The 22,783-nt window shown below is 43.1% G+C and overlaps 1 protein-coding gene across 1 annotated transcript in view; it reads right to left on the reverse strand.

Annotated features, from left to right (window-relative positions):
- Window positions 1-22,783, reverse strand: part of GLDN (gliomedin) — an 88,102-nt gene that overhangs the window by 33,071 nt on the left and 32,248 nt on the right. The window contains exon 2 of the mRNA XM_007935176.2: window positions 11,028-11,079. Coding sequence (XP_007933367.1) covers window positions 11,028-11,079 — 52 coding nt within the window. The remainder of the gene's footprint in view (window positions 1-11,027; window positions 11,080-22,783) is intronic.

Raw genomic sequence — 22,783 nt, forward strand, 5'->3', positions numbered from 1 at the left:
GATTTCAAAGAGCAGCTCGAGTAGACAAAGCCAATTACTATAATGAAATGTGCAAAGACCTGGAGTCTGAAAACCAAAAAGGAAGAATGTGAGCATAGGTGGAGGTACTCAAATGCCAAATCCAGAGGTTTTGATCATATCTGTGAGGCAACAGGGGACTATGGAAGATTCTTAAGCCAAGGGAGTGATACCATGGAATCAGTGTTTCTTTGAGATTCTCTTTGTAGTTGGAAGTTGAATAGAAGTAGGTAGAAAAGAGAGAGAGAGAGAGATAATGGGAACAAACTCAGACAATCTAGTGAAAATCATGGAGAAAGCTGCGGATAACAGTAGTGACTGTAGAGTTGAAGAGGAAGCTAGAAATTCAATAGGTATTTCAGCAAAAGAATAAGTAGGACTTTGTGTGTTAATGTGTAGGAGGCAAAGGAAGCGTCTCAGATGACTGGGAGCCTAGGACAGTAATGGAGAGAGGCTACCCTAACAGTCATGGTAACCTTTAGAAGAACTGGTATTTGAGGGTATGCTTTCAACAGACTCAATTCTATTTTGGGCAAAAATGATTTGCTGAAAATGGCATTGCACTTTCTAGAGTCAGTATATTGTTTGTTGTTGTTATGTGCCGTCGAGTCTGACCCGACTCATAGCGACTGTTCATTGGTTCTGAGGCAGTATCACTATGGAAGTAGATTGCTCAACCTTCCTTCCGAGGAGTGGCTGGTCAATTTGAACCACCAGCCTTCTGGTTAGCACTCAAGTGCCTTAGGCACTACGCTCCAGAGCTCCTATAGTCTGTGGCTAAATGGTTTTAACACTAGATGGTGCATATGTTCTCATAAGAGGTGATGTAGATAGTTGCTAGAGATCAGAAGAAATCAATTAATGATTACTCCTAACTACAGACGGAGTTAAATTCAGATGAGCAAATTGGCAGAAGGAAGGTAAACAGCAGGAATTGACTGTACATAGTTTTCAAAGGGGGTGTCGCAATGCTGCTATCTGAAAAATTAGTGCTTCAACCCCAGCCATCAGCTCTGTGGAAGAAAACCCTATGTGGCAGTTCTGCTCTGTCACATGGGGTCCCTATGAGTTGGAGTCAACTCAAAGACACACAACAGCAGTGACAGTAGGTTCAAGAGTTTCCAGGAGAGTCCAATAACCAACCATCGTCCATGAAGCTGGAGCTATGTACTTAGGACACAATAGCCATGGTCAGGGTCTTTGCTATGGTGAGTCACAGGGTGGGGATCCTGTTCCTTGTGAGGGTCTATACCCAACTCTTGAGTATCCCGTGTCTGAGGGAGCACAAAACTAAATAGCAAATAAAAAACACTGCAACAAGTTGAGAGAGAGAAACCATGCAAGAAAGAAGTTTTTACCTGTTTTGAACAAGGAACCCCACATTGTCATTTTGCACTGGGACTTGCAAATTATGTAGCTGGTTCTGCTAGGGCCACCTCACTTCTCCTAACCCAAGTTGATTAGAATAGGATGGATGCTTGATAAGAGCTGAACCAACTGGATGTTTATTCTCCTTGAAACCTAAAGCTGGCCACAGTGACCCAAATTATATAAACTAGAGTTCTGTGGCTGGCCATGGCCATGGCAGAGTAAAAAAATAAAATAAATGTCGTCTGCAGAGAGAAGAGGATGAAGTTGAGAGAATCAGAGATGAGAGACAGGTGTCCCCAGAGAGTCAGAAAGATCAGAAAGATGGAGAGGAGCCCTGATGCCTTTCCAGTTCCTGTTTCCGTCCCTCCCAGGCCCGGCTGCAACTCGTGCCCTCTGGTTCTGTGAGATTCTCTTGTGAGGGCAGCCTAGTGTTCACCAAACTCAGTTTCATTTTCCTCTTCTTAGAACCAGCTGTGGGGGAAAGAATTTAGCTTTACCCCAAGAATTTGGTCTTTGTCCTTGGTTCTTGAGACCTCTAAAACCTTGGAATTTCCCCAGTGACTGCAGCTTTTTTAATGAGGCCAGAGAAACTACTGCAGAAAGCCAAGTAGTGGGGGACTTGAGTCAATCAATTATGTCTACATAATGAAGCTCCAATAAAGGCTTCCTGGTTGGTGAAAGGAAAAATGTCATAGGGGCAGCTTCATCTGATCTACTCTAACTTCACAAGGGGGAGACAGATTCACCATCAGCAGCATCAGCCCAAGGCTGATTCCTGTGAGGCCAGACATGCCACCAGCTTCTAAACCTTTTTACCAATCCTGACACCAACTGTCCCTCTCTCGGCACTCTCTGCTTCTCTGCTGGATTCAATAATTTGCTGAAATGGCCACTGAAATGGAACTCACAGACAATACTCACTATTATGGGGCTTATTAGGGAAGTAACAGGTCACCATTCAGGATTAGAAACAACTCAGAATGCATTTCAGGACAGCTTCTTCTCTGCCACTCCATAAGCATGCTTTTCTCTGGCCTCGGCCTCTACCCTGCTCGGGCCAGTGTTGGTTACAAAGCTCTTTTGGCTTTGCTGAATAGGCACCCAGAGAGGTACCCTACTCTGCCAGCAAGCCTCCTGCCCGAAGGCACTCAGCCTTTTCATTCTGTGGGCCAGGATGCCCACTACTCTGTCATTCTGTCTTGTGCCAATCTCTTGGTTCTTCTGCCTCTGCTGCTGTGGTTTCTTTGCTGCACCATCTCCCTGCTGTCTCTCTGCCATCTCAGTTCAGGGACCTTGGATCCAAGAAGCACTCTACTCCTGGCCCTTCTCTCTTGATGGCAATAAGATCTCCCTTTTCTGCCTCTGGGATGGCACATTTTAAGTATAGCGGGATGGCATAACTGACCAATCCCCACGTTAGGATTTCACACACCTTATTTGCACAGTCCAACCCCCACAAGGGTGCCATGTACCTTATTGCAAGCTATACAGTCCCTTTGGTGGGCAACAAGCACTTTACATTCACCTTTGGACGGAAGGTTGGGCAATCTACTTCCGTAGTGATACCGCCTCAGAAACCCGACCCCAAGGAGGGGTCAATATGAGTCAGATCCCACTAGAGGGCAGTGAGTTTGGTTTTTTGGCTTGACCCACTCATCTGGTAGGAGTCACAAAGATCATGGCTAGAAGAGCCAAACCAAGAAATTTACCACACTGCAGTGACAGAGGGGAGGTTGTTGTTGTTGGGTGCCTTTGAGCTGATTCTGACTCATGGTGACCCCTGTGACAGAGCAGAACTGCCCCCGAGGCAGTAATCTGTGTGGAAACAGATCACCGGGGCTTTCTCCCAGAGCTGCTAGGCGGGTTCAAACTGCCAACCTTTTGATTAGCAGCCGAGCATTTAATGGTTGTGCCACCAGGGCTCCTCGACATAGGGTAGTGCATCCTTTATTGGGAACATGTTGTTCTTCGGTGCTGTCAAATCCGTCCTGACTCATAGTGACCCTATGTACAACAGAAAACATGCCCTTTCCTGTACTATCCTCATAATTGGTGCTATCCTTGAGCTCACTGTTGCAGCCACTGTGTCAGCCACGTCATTGAGAGTCTTTGTCTTTTTTGCTGACCCTCTACTTTATCCAGCATGATATCCTTTCCAGGGATTAGTCCTTCCTGACAACATGACCAAAATATGAGAGATGAAGTCTGGCCACTCTCACTTCTAAGGAGCATTCCAGCTGTACTTCCTCCAAGAAGGATTTGTTAGTTCTTGTGGCAATCCATGGTATATTCAATATTCTTTGGCAACACCGTAATTCAAATGCATCAATTCTTCTGTAGTCTTCATTATTCATTGTCTAGGTCTGCTTATGCAGCTGCTGAAAAGACTGTGGCTTGGGTCAGGCCTATCTTAATCTTTAAAGTGACATCTTTGCCCTTTAACATTTTAAAGAGATCTTTTGCAGCAGATTTGCCCAATGCAATAAATCATTTGATTTCTTAACTGCTCCTTCCATGGGTGTTGCTTATGGATCCAAGAAAAATGAAATCATTGACAACTCCAATCTTTTCGCCATTTATCATGATGTTGTTTACTGGTCCAGTTGTGAGGATTTTTGTTTTCTTTATGTCACGGTGTCATCCATACTGACTGCTGTAGTCTTTGATCTTCACAAGTAACTGCTTCAAGTTCTCTTCACTTTCAGCATGCAAGGTTGTGTCATCAGCATATTGCAGGTTGTTAATGAGTCTTCCTCCGATCCTGACACAGTGTTTTTCTTCATATAGTTCACAGATGCTTTGAATTAGGAACCTTCCAAAACTTTGCCCTAGGCATCTCTTCATTTGTACCCTTTTTGCTGTAATAAAATTAATTGTAAGTACAGCACTTTCTGTGAGTTCTGTGCATCATTCTAGAAAATTCTTGAATCTAAGGGAGTAGTGGGAGCCAGCAGCTCAGAAGTGAGGTGTCTAGGGATCCATGAGCTTATGACTGGCATCCTGAGGGGATAGAGGGATCCCCTGAATTTATAGCCAGCAAGTCAGAGGGGAGGGTGTCCCAAGCCTGTGGCTGGCATCTGAGGATTTGGGCAGACTTGGCAGTCTGGACTATGTTCTCTACTTGCGAGGTCTGATCTTGCTCTGGATACTTTGGGTCACAGAAGAAGTGCTACCTGTGCAGCTGGCCAGGACAAAAATGGAACACACTGAATTGATTTGATTGATCTTGACAGTGTGGTGTGAAAAGTGGGATTCGGTTTTTCCCAGCCCCAGTCTTCCTTGCAGTTATATTGGGGTGGTGTGGAATGCCTGGGTTTTGCCTAGGGGGATCTACCAGAGGGACAGTAAGATACTTCTAGGTCTGGCCTTTAAAAATAGCCCCCCCGCCCCATACCCACTGCTGTTGTCAATTCCAACTCACAATGTCCTTATGGAGGACAGAGTAGAACTGCCCCCATAGGGTTTCCAAAGCTGTAAATCTTTACAGAAGCAGAATGCCTTGTCTTTTTCTCACAGAGCAGCTTGTGTGTTTGAACTGCTGACCGTTCAGTTAGCAGCTGAGTGCTTAACCACTGTGCCACCAGGACTCTGACTTCATGGCAGCAAGTTTTTTTTTTTTTTGGAGTGGCATCCTTTGGTTATCACTCTTTTCCCTTGGGGGTAACTTTGGTGCCTGTGTTGAGATGATAGAGCCACAAGATGGCAGCAGCCTAGGTCTCTGAGTCTACAGAGAAAGAATTGTTTTGGAGAGTCACCCCACCTTTCACTGGACTTTGTGGAGTGAGAAATAAACCTTTATTCTGTTAAGCCATTGAGATTTTAGGGTTTATTTTTATCAAAACATGGCTTAATCTGTCTTGACCAATACACCCTCCTATCCTGCTAGCTCTGGTAGCATAGTGGCTAAGGCACTTGACTGCTAACCAGAAAGCTGGCAGTTCAAACCCACCAGCCACTCCTCAGAAGGAAGATGGGGCAATCTACTTCCTCAGTGATACTGCCTTGGAAACCAAGGAGGGGTCGCTATGAGTCAGGTCCGACTCGACGGCACATAACAACAACAACAACATCCTGCTAACTAGAATGCTGGCAGTTCAAACCCATCAGCCACTCCTTGGAAGATTGGGCAATCTACTTCTGTAGTGATACTGCCTCAGAAACCCAAGGAAGGGTCGCTATGAGTTGGGTCCGACTCGATGGCAGTGATTTGGTTTTTTTGGTTTTATCCTTATAATAAGGAGCTCTGGTGGTGTAGTGCCTCAGGCAATTGACTGCTAACCAGAAGGTTGGTGGTTCAAACCCACCAGCCACTACTGGGAAAAAAGACTGGACTATCTATTTCCCTAAAGATTGTCTACCTCAGAAACCCAAAGGGGGTTGCTATGAGTCTGAATTGACTCAATGGCAGTGAGTTTGGTTTTTTATTTATCCTTGTAATAGAGCTGGTAGAAGGTGCAAACGGTTATAGCGCTTAGCCCAACTAAAAGGTTGGAGATTGGAGTACCAGAGGTGCATTGGGAGAGAGGCCTTGTGATCTATTTCTGAAAAATCAGCCATTGGAAACTTTATGGAGAACAGTTCTACTCTGATACACATGAGGTCAACATGAGTTGGAATTGACTCAATAGCAACTCAAAACCAAATCTCACTGTCATCAAGTCGATTCTGACTCATAGCAACCCCCAATGGGTTTCTGAGGCTGTAAATCTTTACGGAAGTAGATTGCCCTATCTTCCTTCCATGGAGTGGCTGGTGGGTTTGAACCACTGACCTTCTAGTTAGTAGCCAAATGCCTTATTCACTATTCCATCAGAGTTCCTTTATCAGCAACTAGTATCCTTATAATAATTCATAACCTCCTTTTTTTCCCCCTCAAATATGCTGTAGTAGATTTCTGCTACTACAGAAATTCTACTGCAAACAAAAGAATCTTAATTGAGACAGGAAACAGAGGCACAACAGTTATGGAGAAATAAATAATAAATACATGTAAGTCTCACCCCTTTTCACAAGTCCTCACACTAGCCTGTGGGTAACTCTGCAGGCCTCTGGCTCCTCCCACCACAGCCATTCCAAACGACAAGGGAGACCCCCTCTGTGTAACTCTAATCCCATTAGCAGCCTCTGCTTTTTAACATGGGATCTCAGTATAGCAATGACCACACAGGAAATGACTACACCTTTCTCAGTCTTGCTGATGGAGGGGAAAAAAGAAACCAAACCAATATCCCAGATAGAAACTTTTAAAAAATGTGATCTGCCTCTGTTTTAGAAAGAGTTAGTGAAGGTAACCTGAGGGCTCAACCAGTTAAGCACTCAGCTTTAAACCAAAAGGTTGAGGATCTGAAATCACCCAGAGGCTCCATGGGAGAAGGACCTGGTAACCTGCTTCTGTAAAGATTACAGCCAAGGAAACTCTGTTGTTGTTGTTATATGCCATCGAGTCGGACCCCTCCTAGGGTTTCCGAGGCAGTATAACTACAGAAGTAGATAGCCCAACCTTTACTTCCGAGGAGTGGCTGGTGGGTTTGAACTGCCAGCCTTCTGGTTAGCAGTCAAGTGCCTTAGGCACTATGCTATCAAAACTCCCAAGGAAACTCCATGGGGCAGTTTTATTCTGTCACATGGGGTCGCTTTGAGTCAAAAACCACTCCATGGCATCTAACAACAACAATAGTCAAAGGTGCAGCTCCCAAAACTGAGTCTGTAGTCCTCAGTCTCCCACTGTTAGGCGCTGAGCAAGGACTCCTTCAGGTCTGGATTTGTGTTGGCCACAATTTGAGGGCCCAATGAGGGCTCTAGCCATGACAGTCAGACATGCCTGACTCTCTTGAAGGGATGTTCCTGGAGGGCCCAAATCTCACACCTGGAGGCTGAAGCCACCAACACCAAAATAACTGGCTAGTTGGTCTGTATAGCCCAGCAAGCAAAGCCAGTTAAGTAGAAAGGCTCTCAGCAGCACTAGCTGTTTCTGAGACTGCCTATCTATTCATTTACCAGTACTGCACTGCTTCAGGGTTGAGGATGAAGTACCCACCCTATGCATGGTAGTCTACACTCTGGAGCTGCCCCTGAAACCAGCTGTAGACCAATCCCAGGGCACCAAAACCCTGTTCCCACTGAGCTGCAGCTTTAGCTCAATCCTATTTATTTGGTACATTACAATTTCAACCATGGCCATGGTAAGCTCAATAAATCAGATGTTGTTGTTGTTGTTATGTGCCGTTGAGTCGGACCTGACTCATAGCAACCCCTCCTTGGGTTTCCGAGGCAGTATCACTACGGAAGTAGATTGCCCAACCTTCCTTCTGAGGAGTGGCTGGTGGGTTTGAACCTCCAGCCTTCTGGTTAGCAGTCAGTTGCCTTAGGCACTATGCTACCAGAGATGGCAAATAGGTTTTATGTCAAGTGCCAATTCTCATGACTTAGTTAGTAGTGGCTTTCTGGAACACCAGGAAAGAATGACATGAGAACACACTCAGTAGCTGCTGTGATCCATTATTATTATTATTTTGTTGTTGAATATAAGTAACAATTCAACTATTCCTACATGTATAATTCAGTTACAATGACTATATCCCGCAAGTTGTGCAACCATTCTCACCTTTCTTTATTTTCCTAATTTTCATCCCTTAAGGCATTTGACTGCTAACCAGAAGGCTGGTGGCTCAAACCCACCAGCCATTCCTTGGAAGGAAGATGGGGCAATCTACTTCCGTAGTGATACTGCCTCGGAAACCCAAAGAGGGGTTGCTATGAGTCAGATCCGACTCCATGGCACTAAGTTTAGTTTGGTTTGGTTTTTAACACTGTGATCCATTATTGATGTCTCCCTTGGTATAATAAGGGAGTGGTGGTAGCTGCCATCTCTGGGTTAGAGTCACTTGGCTGCAAGGGGATTTGGCATTGTGGACTTGAAGTGCTTCTGCCCAAAAAGCAATTCAGCAATGTTATGTGATTTTCCAACATGTCCATAGGTGGAGGCCACTGTAAGTGAAGTTAACCCAACAGCCTATTTTCTGCAAGATACCCGTTCTTCCAAAAGATATACTGTTGGCACCCCAAGGAAAGCTAGGTTCAAGGGTAAGATGCATCCAGCAAAGCATAGGTTGTGTGACAAACTCTGCATTTGCAAAAAACACCTGACTATTCTAGTGAGTGAATTGTTCTTAGGATATACCTGACAGGTCACAACTGTACAAAACTTCCCTATATCTGTGCTTATCTCCATAGCAACCTGACTGAGTGCAGGAAAAGGAGCAAGAATGGGGTTTTATGGTAACAGCTGGACTGGCCTCAGATTACAAATGCCTGCTTTTTCAAAGATGAATCCAGTGTAAAGCTAGATCTCGCTTTTATGCCCTGGTGACCCTTTCTTGCTTGGCAGTTTCTTGGGGCTCCTCAATCTATCTATTCTTCTTGGGACTCTGGGCCAAGGCTCTGCTTCCTCCCCCTGCCACCTCTTCAAGTGGCTCAACTCAGTGCTGGGTTGCGTTGTCCACTCTTTCACCCACCCAAGCAGCTTGCCCACCCTAAGACACTGTCTCACTTGTACTTCTCACACCTAAAGTTTTAATCGAAGAGCTTTCTGGGTAAAAGAAGGCCCAATTTCAAGTTGGTGTGAAAGGAGAAAGTGCTGGCTTTTTTTAAAAGCTTTTGGAGGTGCCAAAGAATAACCACCTGAACCCATTTCCATCCCAGATATGATCCCCTCCCCGCTGCCAGTCTCCCCTGAGTGGTCTTAATAGCTCTGTCACTTTTGCGCATTCACTGAGCAGCCCTGCTCTCTTTCTATCACTTTAAAAATCAAAAAGGAAGAGGCTTTTCCTGTACCTCTCAACAAGGCTTTTGTGCCTGTAATTCCATCCATGTAAGCATTTCTCTAGCACTCATTACTGTCACACTCTGTGGGAACTCTGAGACAGGACTTCCAGAGATGGAAGGAAGGTGCTTAAGTTACAAAACTTTCAGAGTAAAGGAGCAAGCTGTTCTGAAGACATTTAATTTTCTGTGAGGGCTGAAATATGACTTGAGTAATTCAATTAGCATTTCCAAGAAGCCACAGCATTATACAGCTTTTTTCTCTGAGGACAAAGTGAGAGATGTGGGTTCTGGGGCTCCTGAGAGAAGGATCTTTGTTTCCAGCCCCCCATCTCCATTTATTTATTCACTGATGGACATTGCAGGCTTATTCATTCAAGATACCTGCACTGAACTCCTCCTAATGGTGGCAGGTCAAGAGAGGTACGGGGGAGAGGGACTATTGTAGAAAGGGGTGGGGTTTCTCAAACTCAGTCAAAGGAAACAACCCTAGGAAGCACAAATCAGGCCCCCCCCAGAGCCTGGGGCCATAAACAGATGTGGCCCAACAAAAGCTTCTGGAGGCTTCAAAGTCTTGTGGTATCTTATAAAGTCCAAGGGAATTATGCTTTGACTCCATAATTGACTGTTTTAACACAAAAATTATTTCCCACTGTTTCATTAGAAAGCCACACCCCAGTCAGAGAGGCAGGGAGCTCAGCATCTGGATCTAGGCTCTGTAGGTGCCAGGGACCTGGCCACACACCCTTCCTTGGCCTGGGGAGCAATGAATGAGGAGACTGTGTTGGGGGTCTGTGTTTTCCATAAAGATGTACAGCCTTGCAAGCCTCATGGGGGTTGCTATGAGGCAGAATCTATTCAATGGCAGTGAGTTTGGAGTTTGGTTTTCTACCTTCTGAAGGCAGGAGATGGATCCCTCCCCTCAAGCATTATAGAGAGCTTCCTCAGCCTCAGGAACAGACAAAATATTAAAAATCAAAATCCAGGTCAGTTGCCATCAAGTCAAGTCCAACTCATGGCAACCCCATGTATTTCAGAGTAGAGCTGTGCTCTATAGGGTTTTCAATAACTATTATCTTTTGGAAGTATACTGCCAGCACTTGTTTCGGAGGTCCTTCTGGATATCCTCAAGCCACTAACCTTTTGGTTCATAGCTGAATGCTTAATCATTTGCACCATCCAGGGGCTTCTTCAGGTGCAGATAATCACATCACAACCACTCCCCTCCCTGCCCCCATCCATCAGCCATTACTTATCCCAGCGCTTGATGTGTTTGTGCAATTAATCCTTTCCCCCCTTTCTATTTGAGCTTGACTCATTTGAACAAAGAATCAGAGTAAAGAGGGGGTGGGTAGGACCAGCCTAGCATTTGGTAGGCACCACACAGAAGACTCTTCCTAAAACTTGTTTTCTTGACTAATTAGCAGTTTGCTTCCAGAGCTTACCATTTAAGCTGTAGGTATGAAATGGAAAAATTATTTCTTCTCTACTAAGAATTCTAAGAGAATTCAGTCACCTAGCGAGGTCTTTTTCTTTTCTTTTTTTAACTAATGGGTGGAAGGAAAACATCAATGGCCCCAGTTCAAGGTACCACACGTTTCTAATTACCAAAGTCCAAGTTATTTCCCATGACTCTATTTCTATGGCAATACTGAAAATATTATTTTTCATAATTACTTCACAATTGATTTTCAGCCTATTAAAAACATCTGGTAGAAGTAAGCGAACATTTATTTTTATAACTTAAAATGCTCCTAGGTGTTCATTCTGCCACTAGCCTTTGGCCAGCACACGTGTTCTCTGTGTGGGTAGCCTACCTGTCAGGCAGATGCCCTTGGTGCTGTTACACAGGTCCACCATCACTCGGACCTGCAGGGGAGACAGGGGAGTTAGCACAGTAGACAGTCAGTGTGGAACTTGCATTTTACTCAGGCAAGTGGAAAGCAACGGTTAAAATTTCACAAAGTATTTCAGCAGAATATATGGCATAGATATCTGAGAAATATAAACCCACAGCTTTGAGTTGATTCTGACTCATAGCAACTCTATAGGACAGAGTTGTTGTTATGTGCTGTCGAGTAGGACCCAACTCATTGAATGCCACAGAAGGCTTTCAAGGCTGTAATCTTAATGGAAGCAGACTGACACATCTTTTTCCCAAGGAGCTGCTGGTAGGTTTGAAATGGTGACTTCTCGATTAGCAGCAAAGTGCTTAGCCACTGTGCCACCAGAGATCCTTACTAAATACGTTAACCGTGTCATTGATAAAAAATATGAAAGTAAAGAACAAACCAGTATAACTACTAGAGGAGAACTTGAGAAGAATATTTATTTATAATGATATTGGAGGGAAAGACTTTTCCAAGAAACAAAATCCATATGTGTTTCCTAACATATGTAGGAAGAATGTGATCAATTTGATTGTCTAATAATTAAAAAGTTTTGTAAGGGGGAAAAGTACTACAGGCAATACAAAAAAGCAAACACAACCTTAAAAAACCAGAAGGTCAGCAGTTCAAACCCACCAGCTGCTCCAGGGAGGAAGATGGGACAATCTGCTCACATAAAGATTTACAGCTTCGGAAACCCAGCAGGGGTTGCTATGAATTGGAATTGACTCAATGGCAGTGAGTATGGTTTGGAGTTTAATTTGCCTAGAAAGGAACACTGGTGGCACAGTGGTTAAAGTGCTCAGCTGCAAACCAAAAATTTGGTGGTCTGAACCCACCAGCCACTGTACGGGAGAAAGATGAGTCAGTGGGCTTCTGTAAAGCACCCTTGGAAACCTTTTGAGGCAGTTCTACTCTGTCCCATAAGGTCACTATGAGTTGGAATTGACTTGACAGCAGTGAGTTTGGTCTAGTTTTGGGAATTTGCCTAGTATATATGAAATACATCATATTTTATATGAAATAAAAATGCAATTTCCTGGTTAACAAAATGGTTGAAAGGACAGCTCCTCTAAGACTTGTCTTTATTGAAACTTAAGCCCAGCTTTCCTGTAAATCAGGCCGCCCTCGTTGAACAATGAGATTCTGACCGTGCTTCCACCTTCCTTGTCCAGGGAACTCCTGATAGCTCTTCAATAGTAAATTGCATAAGCCAATTAGAAATAAGCTTCTTTTGCTTCTGTGTTTTGTCAATAAAAAGCCAAGTTGTCAATGAAACTCCACAGAATACCTTTCCACTTTTGGTTTGGTGCTGATTCTCAAAATTTCTGCCCAAGTAACCTCATCTGATTCATTACTTTTATTATTGAATCAGTTTCTTTTGACAGCTGTTACAAAGCAGTAAGGGACAAAACCTAAAAGAAAAATGGATAAAAGGCCCACTCAAATAGGAAATTTAGAGAAAAAGGAGTGTCTCATCTTTACTTGTAGCTAAATAAATAAATTAAAACAATGAAATGCAATCTTCAGCTCTTAGATTTGCAAATAAAAAAGATTAACAGAACACACCATGACAAGAATGTCAGGAAATACTTGTTCACTTGTAAGGCTGATGGAAGTATAAAGGGAATCAGTCCCTTTGGAAGGCAATTTGCAATATTCACTAAAATTTAAATGGATCTACCCTCTGGTGGCATAGTGCCTAAGGCATTCGACTGCTAACCAGAAGGCTAGCAGTTCAAACTCACCAGCCACTCCTCGGAAGGAAGTTTGGGCAATCTAATTCTGTAGTGATACTGCCTTAGAAACCCAAGGTGGGGTCGCTATGAATCACAATTGACTTGACAGCAGTGAGTTTGATTTGTTGTGTTTACCTTTTGGCCCATCAATTATAATTTAGGATTTATTCTACAGTTTACACTCATGTAAGAAGATGTTTAAGTACAAAGATGGTGTTGCAGGAAAGAGCAAACACTACAAATAGTCTAAATATTTATCAGTGAGGTCTGGTTAAATAAATTATGGTATACCCATACAATGAAACACTAAGTAGCTGAGAAAAAAAAAAGTGAATTTAAATCCATAAGAGCTGATATTGAAGAATCTCCAAGACAAATGAGAAAAAAAAAAAAAAAAAAGCAAAGTAGAGAGCAATATGTATAACATGTTCCAGTCATGGTAAGAAGTGCTGCACACACACATGCTTGTATACGCCTTGAATATTTCTGGAGGGAGACCTAAAAACCCTTGAGTGAGGGGGAGTAGAGGGCCAGGGTGGGAGGGAGCCGTACTTATCATGATATGCCCTTTGGTCTTGTTCAGAATATTCTCTGATTACTCTTTCAATTAAACTATTTTTAAAAAGAACATTTTTTGATTTGAGGGACAAATTATTTTGTCTCCTATCTAGGCTGTTTCTGTTTGTTGGAGATCCAGAGGAAAACTCGAGCTGTATTTACTTTTAAGAGTCGCAGGTGGTGCAAATGGTGTGCGTGTTCAGCTGCTAACCAAAAGGTTGGAGGTGTGAGCCCACCCACGGGAGCCTCAGAAGAAAGTCGTGGTGAACTACTTCTGAAAAATCAACCACTGGAAACCCTGTGTTGCACCGTTTCCCTCTGATGCATAGGGCGTTACCATGAGTCAGAGTTGACTTGACGGCAGTTCGTATTTATTTACTTTTTATCAAGCATGTCAACAGATATTTATAACAGCATTTAGTTAATGCTTTAGGAATTTATTGTGAAATATATCATGCATACCACAAATACATAAAATGTGTATGAACAATTTAATGATAAAACAAACATGCATATACCACAGCCCAGTTTAAGATCTAGAAACTTAAAGACACCTTGGAAGCTTCCTTTGTATCCCTCCTTGACCACAATCAACAATCTCAGAGCTGAAATGTATTGGGTAGTATCATTCTCCCTTTTCTACAGATAAAAAGATAGAGGCTTGCAAAGGTGAGTAATTTACTTGAGGTCACATAGCTTTTGAGTAGAAGAGCTGGGCTTAAAGCCAAGTGTTCTGGTTCCAGGTCCATTGCACTTTCAATCATGGCTCTGATGATTATATTAAAGTAACCAGACAAAAAAATTTTGATTCACTGTATTTAGTCATTTTCATAAATGAATGTAATCAGCTGCACTATGGATAAAATTTATTGTCTTAAAAATACATAATTGCCCATTGAGAAGATTAGAAAAGACTTGACAATGCTTCATTTGTTACCTATGGGATCATAACTGAAGGGGTAGTTTGAAACAACAAACGCATCAATAGGGAAAATTAGCCTTTCTCCTTGATACTCGGCGCTGGTCTGGGTGAGGAGCAGCTTCTGTAACAACTATGAAGGAGATTTCATTTCCTGATCTTTGGGCTTCACGCATGTGCTAAATGTCAGTTTAGCTATTTACCAGGAAATTGTGTTAATCCCTATTCAGAAATATTGTTCTAACAAACTTGGGTAATTAAGATTGCACTGAGGTGAAATATACAATATAAAAAGGAATGGCAATATGAAAGTTAGAAACTCCCAACCTTCCCTGATAACAGTGATTAAGAATTTGATTGAAAATAAGAAAATTCAAAATAGAAAATCACACAATCTAGTTTGTCAAATTCAAGTCATACTTGGTATAGAGGGCTTTTTAAATCTTCTTTTGTTTGTGAATTTAGGGTTGGAAGGGGACTTAGAAGTCAGTCATGATCCATGACACAACTCTGTTCCCATTTTGGAAGGTGTCTTAGTTCTCTAGTGCTGCTATAATAGAAATACCACAAGTAGGTGGCTTTAACAAACAGAAATTTATTCTTTCACAGTTTGGGAGACTAGAAGTCTGAATTCAGGATGTCAGCTCTGGGGAAAGGCTTTCTCTCTCTGTTGACTCTTGGGGGAAGGTCCTTGTCTCTTTTCAACATTGTGGACTTGGCATCCCTTGGAGATCTCCATGTGTCTTGACATCAATCTTCCTCTGGATCTAGGAGGTTCTCAGCACAGGGACTCTAGGTCCAAAGAATGTGTTCATTTCTGGCTCTTCTTTCTTGGTGGTATAGAGGTTCTTCTCTCTCTGCTTGTTTCTCTTTTCTTTTATCTCTTGCAAGATAAAAGATGATGCAAGCCACACCTCAGGGCTGTGACCTGAGTAAGGGTGTTGCATCCCACCCTGATCCCTTTATAACTGACTGGCTAATCACATCAGATCACATCATGGGGGATGATCACATCATTACATAACTGCCAAATTACATCATTGCATGGCTGCCAAACTACTGAGGAACAGCCCAGCCAAGTTGACACATATTTTGGCTGTAATATTTATGGAAGCAGATCACCATGTCTTTCTTCCATGGGGCTGTTGGGTGAGTTTGAACTGCCAACCTTTAAGTTAGCAGCTGAAAAGCCACCACAGCTCCTTTTGATATGCCTAAAGCAAACCAAAGCCACTGCCCTCAAGTCTATTCTGATTCAAAGCGACCCCCATTGGGTTTCTGAGGCAGTAAACCTTTATGGAAGTAGATTGCCCAGTCTTGCTTCTGTGGAATGTCTGGTGGATTTGAACCATCAGTCTTCCAGTTAGCAGTCAAATGCCTTAGGCACTATACCACCAGAGCTCCTTTTTGACATACTAGATATGTCTATAGGAGCTCTGGTGGCATAGTGCCTAAGGTATTTGACTGCTAACCAGAAGGCTGGTAGTTCAAACCCACCAGCCACTCTTCGGAAGGAAGACTGGGCAATCTACTTCCATTGAGATACCACCTCGGAAGCTCAAGGAGGGGTCACTATGAGTTGGAACTGACTCAACGGCAATGAGTTTGGTTTTTGGTTCTTTAGATATGTCTATAAAAACACGGAGAGAAATTGGGAGGGACATGAACCAAATCATTAAATGATTTTGTTTTTTGTCCCTGGAGACTGAGATTAGGAGACAAAGAGAGGATCTTTACTTCTTAGTTTATACAGTTTTAAGTGATTTGTTGGTATAATAGATTTACTTTGCTGTGTATTTAGTAAGGAGCTCTGGTGGCATAGTGGTTTAAGGCATTAGGCTGCTAACCAAAAGTGTGGCAGTCAAGCCTATCAGTCTTTCCATGACAGAAAGATGAGGTAGTCCACTTCCATAAAGATTTATAGCCTTGGAAACCCTATGGGGCAGTTCTGCTCTATCCTACAGGGATGCTATGAGCTGGAATCAACATTGATGGCAGTAAGTTTGAGTTTGGGTGTTTTTAATATTTCAGATAGAAGAGAGCAAGTGAGTGTTACGTGAACCCAATCAATGGGTCTAATGACTTGGCTTTCCCTGGGAACCTAGACATGGCACCCACACTTTTACTACCTCCCCCCCGCGCCCCCCCCCCCCCTTGAAAGAACTTGGATAGATCTTCTTTGCTTCTAGGCAAGTGAATGTAGAATGAACTAGAACAGTTTTCTTGTCCAATGATTTTCAAAGTGCTCATTAGCCATAAGAACTGTCCCCCAAATCATGGTTGCAGGGGACATCAGGCTCAATTGGCATAACGTACTACACCAAAACACTGTTCTACATCCACTTTGGTGAGTAGCAACTGGAGTCTTAAACTTGCAAATGGCCATCTAGATGCAACAATGGATCTCTCCTCGTCCAGAGCAAAGAAGAATGAAGAAAAACAAAGATGCATGGAAACAATTAGTCCAAGGGATGAGTAGACCATGTGACCCTCAGCTTATATGACTATGAGACCAGAAGAACTAGATGGTGCCCACATACCACTGTCAACCACTTGGAGGGTGATCAGTGCAGGAGATCCTGGATAGAGTGGGAGAACAATGTGCAACAAAATTCAAAATCATAAAAAAAGACCAGGTTTGCTGGTCTGATAGAGCTTGGTGACTCTGAGACTATGGCCCCTAGTGACCCTTCGGATCTGGAACTGAACTCACTCCTGTGACTTCCAGCCAAACAACAGACAGATTTATGGGGTAAATATTTACATCAGGTAGACACTCCTTGGAGCAATCATTGTGGGAAAATAGAAGGTCAGTGTTTGCACAAGGAGATAGCTGGTGGGTGGGAGAGCACTGGAGGGAAGAACATAAGGAAGAAGTAACTACAGCAAGGAAGTGGGAAGAGAGCTGTTTGTGGACAATTGCAGTCAATGTCGTGAGACAAAATGTGTATGAACTGCTATATGGAAAATGAATTTACTATGTGAACTTTCACCCAAATCACAATTAAAAAAAAAAAAAACCCTCCCCCACTACCTACATTGCCAAACTCCCAAATATAAAGCAAATAATGGAACTGTTCTGGGTGAACTGGGTGGGGGCTGGTCTTAGTGTGATATCTATAAATGAGAAGCATGGACTACACAGATGATTTTCAAATGGCTGTACAGAGCCCCAGTGACTCTACCACCAGGGAATGGAAGTTGGGGTTGAGAAGGGATGCTCAGAGGTCCTGGAGAAAGAAGAGGTGGGATAAGAACACTGAAGCCCAGAGAAGTAAGTGGAGTAGCTTGACTCCACTAAATGCTGTTTCCTCCTCATCTGTGTTTTCATTATGATTCGCCTTTGCAAATAGAATTGTCTGAATTCAGCCTGAAATATAAATTTTTGCTTTAGTTCACTTTGCATATGAGCAGGATATTAGATTTTTTACTAGCTGAAAATATGTCAATTTTAGTAAGTTTTTTCTTTGCAAAAATGGAAGGTCTAATCAAAAGTGGTTCTTTCTCATCTGAATGAATAGAGCTAAAAGCAGTGAGCTGCACTGTTTGCCCCAACTCAAAGCCTCATGGTGGTTTGCTGCGCTCTTGAACACCCTTCCCCTCACCTCTCACTTTCAGGACTATTCATGAAAAAGTGAGGAGCAAATCTGCCTATTGTCACCAGCAGGCTCTGATCCCACAGTGCTAAAACAATAAGTCCTGTCATGACTTCCCTGAAGTTCCCTAAATACAGGTTCCGGTTTGCTAGCTGGAATACTGTTTAAATTTGAATCACCTTCTAGATCTGACCTATTTTGTAACTTAAATTCCAGCTTTCTTAGATAATTGAATGCTCTCATGACTCTCCTTCATTATGTAAATTGCTGTTATTATGTGCATGCAAATGGTCTTGTTAGAAAAAAACCTCAAAAACCAAAAACCCAAATCCCATTGACATGGAGTGGATTCTGATTTATAGTGAGCCTATGGGACAGAGTAGGAATACTCCATAGAATTTCCAAGGCTGTAATCTTTATGGAAGCATACTGCCACATCTTTATCCCATGAAGGTGCATGTGGGTTTGAACTGTCGATCTTTTGGTTCGTAGCCAAGTGCTTTAACCACTGTGCTATCAGGGCTTCTCCTTCCCTCACAAATACCAAATATGTGTTTTTAACCTGGATTGGATTCAGAAAACAAATAAACTCACTGCCAATGAGTCAATTCCCACTCATAGCAAGCCTATAGATGGAGTGGAACTGGCTCATTGAGTTTCCAAAGTTGTAAATCTTTACAGATGCACATCTTTCTCCTGTGAAGTGGCTGGTGGGATCGAACTGCTGACGTTTTGGTTAGCAGTCAAGCACTTTAACCACTGTGAGGGAGCTCTGGTAATGTAGTGTTTAAAGCACTTGACTGCTAACCAGAAAGCTGGCAGTTCAAACCCACCAGCCACTCCTCAGAAGGAAGATGGGACAATCTACTTTCGTAGTGATATTGCCCCGGCAACCCAAGGAGCGGTCGCTATGACAGCACACAACAACAGCTGCTGACCTTTCCATTCTCAGACGAGTGTTTAACCACTGTGTAACCAGGGCTGCTAGAAAAAGTCCCTCAAAACTCAAACTCACTGCCATCGAGTCAACTCCAACCCATAGCGACCCCTCCTTGGGTTTCTGAGGCGGTATCTCTATGGAAGTAGATTGCCCAGTCTTCCTTCTGAGGAGTGGCTGGAGGGTTTGAACCACCACCCTCCTGGTTAGCAGTCAAATGCCTTAGGCATTAGGCCACCAGAGCTCCTAGCAAAAGTCCCAGGGAACTAAAAATCAGACTGTCATTGAATGAAATCCTTGCAATGGAGAAATAGGGCCATGAATCTGGTGGCCCAGCTGCTAGGCAGTGGTGAGTTAGACTACAGATGTCAGAAGAATCCCTCCCTAGGCCCTAAAGCAGGGGTCAGACACCCTGGACTCACCCCCATGAAAAGCAGGAACTCATACTGGGCCAGGATGTGGTGATTACAATCCCTGAGCCCTAATGGGGGATGCGGGTTTGACTTGAACAGGGATCTTCTGAGGTGCAGGAGTGTCATTTTGGGGCATAACCTCTGGGTCCAGCTAGCATTCAGCTGCAGCATCACAGGAAGGTCAACTGAGGCTCCACTGGCAAGCTTTATCAACTAATGTCCTTGCTGTGTTCTGCCAGCCCACATTAGCAGCTGGGGGCATAAGCTCCTGTTGGTTTACCCCACTTGGAACCCTCAGAACCTAGATGCATCTTGCATAGCCTTCCCCAAGCCCCAAGTTCCTACCAACTAACCCTTCTAAGTCCATCAGTAATCATGGTGCAGACGGCTGTTGGCTTACTCTTTCTTGTGTCACTGTGGCTTCTTAGCCAAACTCTTGTGGGTTCCATATTTTTCTGTGTCCTATTCACTCATCCATCCCCTTCCCTAACACTAGAATGGCTTAATGCACATTGCTGTTGTTAGTTTCTATTGAGCTGGCCTCCTCCTCGTGGTGACCCCATGCACAACAGAACAAGACATCAGCTGGTCCTGTGCCCTCCCTATGATCGGATGTGGATTGGACTGCTGTGGTCCACAGGGTTTTCACTGGCTATTTTCAGAAGCAGGTTGCCAGAGCTTTATTCCTAGTCCATATTAGTTTGCAAGCTCTGTGGAAACTTATACAGCATCTTAGCAACACACAATCCACCAGTGACAGATGGGATGGTGGTGACTGCACACTGGAGTAAATATCATTTTTCCTATTTTGTGGATCAAGAGACTGAGGCTCAGAGAAGCTGGGGGACTTGTCCAAGGTCCTGCTGCAGTTAATAAGGGGAAGAAACACCTAGGAGGCCCAGTCATCCCTCAAATCCTGCCAAGCTTACTCAGCTCTCATTTGGCCTAGAGCTTGGGTCATAAAGAAGGACTTGAAGTGCACCTGGGTAAATGCTCCTTCAGGGACTTCAGTCATGCATTTGCAGATGTTCCAAGTTAATAATTGTCACACCAAGCTCTGATCTCAATTGAAAGTAATTTTGCCAGAGACATTGGAGAGGGTGTTTGCTGGAACTGCCCCTTCCAGCTGCAATTGTTGAGGAGTCCTGAGTCAAGCCCACACTGCTTCAACTGGGTGACTTCCACAGTGATGGTTGTGATGGTTACATGAGGGACTCATTATGAAAAGAACTTGTATGTTTGTATTAGTGTGATGCAAGCATATTTGATCATGATTTAAAAATAAATCAGCTGATTCTACTTTCAGAAAGATCATCAATTCATACAGATAATTAACTAAACTCTAATTACTAGTTTGAGTCATATGAATATTTGCAGAAAAACAAACAAAATACGCCAGTTAGTGTTGAGCTGATTCCGACTTATGGTGATCCCATGTGTGTCAGAGTAGAACTGTGCTCCATAGGGGTTCAATGGCTGATTTTTTGGCAGTAGTTGCCAGGCCTTTCTTCCAAGATGTCTTTGGGTGGAATATAACCTCCAACCTTTCAGTTAGCAGCACAGCATGTTAATATAGTTCCCAACCCAGGGACTATATTGATAAGTGCTTTAATCTATTAAACATAAGCCATTATTGGTCCTTATAAGTGGAACAGATAAGGTGAGAGGCCAGGTAGGAAGCAGGGGTCAGTGGATGGCCAGCACAGGTAGGGGGGAGGCCAGGAAGTGAGTGGAGTGGTTTGAAACAGCTAAGGGAGACAAACTTGTCTGTCAGTTTGTTGTACTGTTGAGGTATGCATGTTGTTATGAGGCTGGAGGTTATGCCATTGGTGTTTCAAATGCCAACAGGCTGACCCATGGTAGAGCAGTTTCATTGGAGCTTCCAGACTAAGGTAGACTCGGAAGAAGGAAGGGACCATCCACTTCTCAAACAATTGGTCAGTGAAAACCTTATGAATAGCAGTGAAACACTGTCTGATATATTACTGGTAAACTTTATGAATAGCCCTGAAATGTTGTCCATAAAGTGCTGGAAGATGAGCCCCTCAGGTTGAAAGGCACTCAAAACGTGACTGGGAAGGAGCTCCCTCCTTAGAGTGGAGCCGACCTTAGTGATGTGGTTAGAGTAGAGCTTCTGAGACCTCCATTTGCTGATGTGGCATAACTCAAAATGAGAAGAAACAGTTGCAAACATCCTAATAATTGGAACACAGAATGTACGAAGTATGAAGCTAGGAAAATTCGAAGTTGTCAAAAATGAAATGGAATGCATAAAGACTGATATCCTAGGCATTAGGGAGCTGAAATGGACCAATTTTGGCCATTTTGAATCAGACAACCATATGATCTACTATGCTCAGAAAGACAAATTGGAGAGGAATGGCATGGCATCATTCATCACAAAGAATGTTTCAAGATCTATCCTGAAGAAAAATGCTATCAGTGATAGGATAATATACAAGGAAGACCCATTAATACTACTATTATTCAAACTTATGCACCAACCACCAAAGCAAAAGATGAGGAAATTGAAAATTTTTACCAACTTCTGTGGTCTGAAATTGACCAAACATCCAATCAAGATGTGTTGATTATCACTGGTGATTGGAATGCAAAAGTTGGAAACAAAGAAGAATCACTGGCAGTTGGAAAATATGACCTTGGTGACAGAAATAGTGCTGGAGATTGCATGATAGAATTTTGCAAGCACAATGACTTATTCATTGCAAATACCTTTTTTCAACAACACAAATGGCAGCTATACACGTGGACTTCACCAAATGGAGTACACAGGAATCATATTGACTACATTTGTGGCAAGAGGTGATGAAGGAGCTCAATATCTTCAGACAAAACAAGGCCAGGAGCTGACTATGAAACAGACCATCAGTTGCTCATATGCAAGTTCACACTGAAGCTGAAGACAATTAAAACTAGTCCACAAGAGCCAAAATATGACCTTGATTATATCCTCCTGAATTTAGAGACCATCTAGAGAATAGATTTGATGAATTGAACACCAGTGACCAAAAACCAGAAGAACTGTGGGATGACATCAAAAGCATCATCCATGAAGAAAGCAAGAGGTCATTAAAAAGACAAGAAAGGAGGAAAAGACCAAAACAGATATCAGAAAAGACTCTGAAACTTGCCCTTGAACAGAGAGTAGCTAAAGCAAATGGAAGAAATGACAAGATAAAAGAGCTGAACAGAAGATTTCAAAGAGCCCCTTGAGAAGACAGTCAATTATTACAGTGAAAGGTGCAAAGACCTGAAGTTAGAAAACCAAAAAGGAAGAACATGTTCAGCATTTCTCAAGCTGAAAGAACTAAAGAAAAAACTCAAGCTTCAAGTTGCAATACTGAAATATTCCATGGGCAAAATACTGAATGATGCAGGAAACGTCAAAAGAAGATGGAAGGAATACATAGAAAAAGAACTGGTTGATGTTCATCCATCTCAAGAGGTGGCATATGATCAAGAACCAGTGATACTGAAGGAAGAAGTTGAAGCTGCACTGAA

This window comes from Orycteropus afer, unplaced genomic scaffold, assembly GCF_000298275.1.
Source record: "Orycteropus afer afer isolate SDZICR_OR568_19922 unplaced genomic scaffold, OryAfe1.0 scaffold00026, whole genome shotgun sequence".
In the NCBI taxonomy this organism is placed as follows: Eukaryota; Metazoa; Chordata; class Mammalia; order Tubulidentata; family Orycteropodidae; genus Orycteropus; species Orycteropus afer.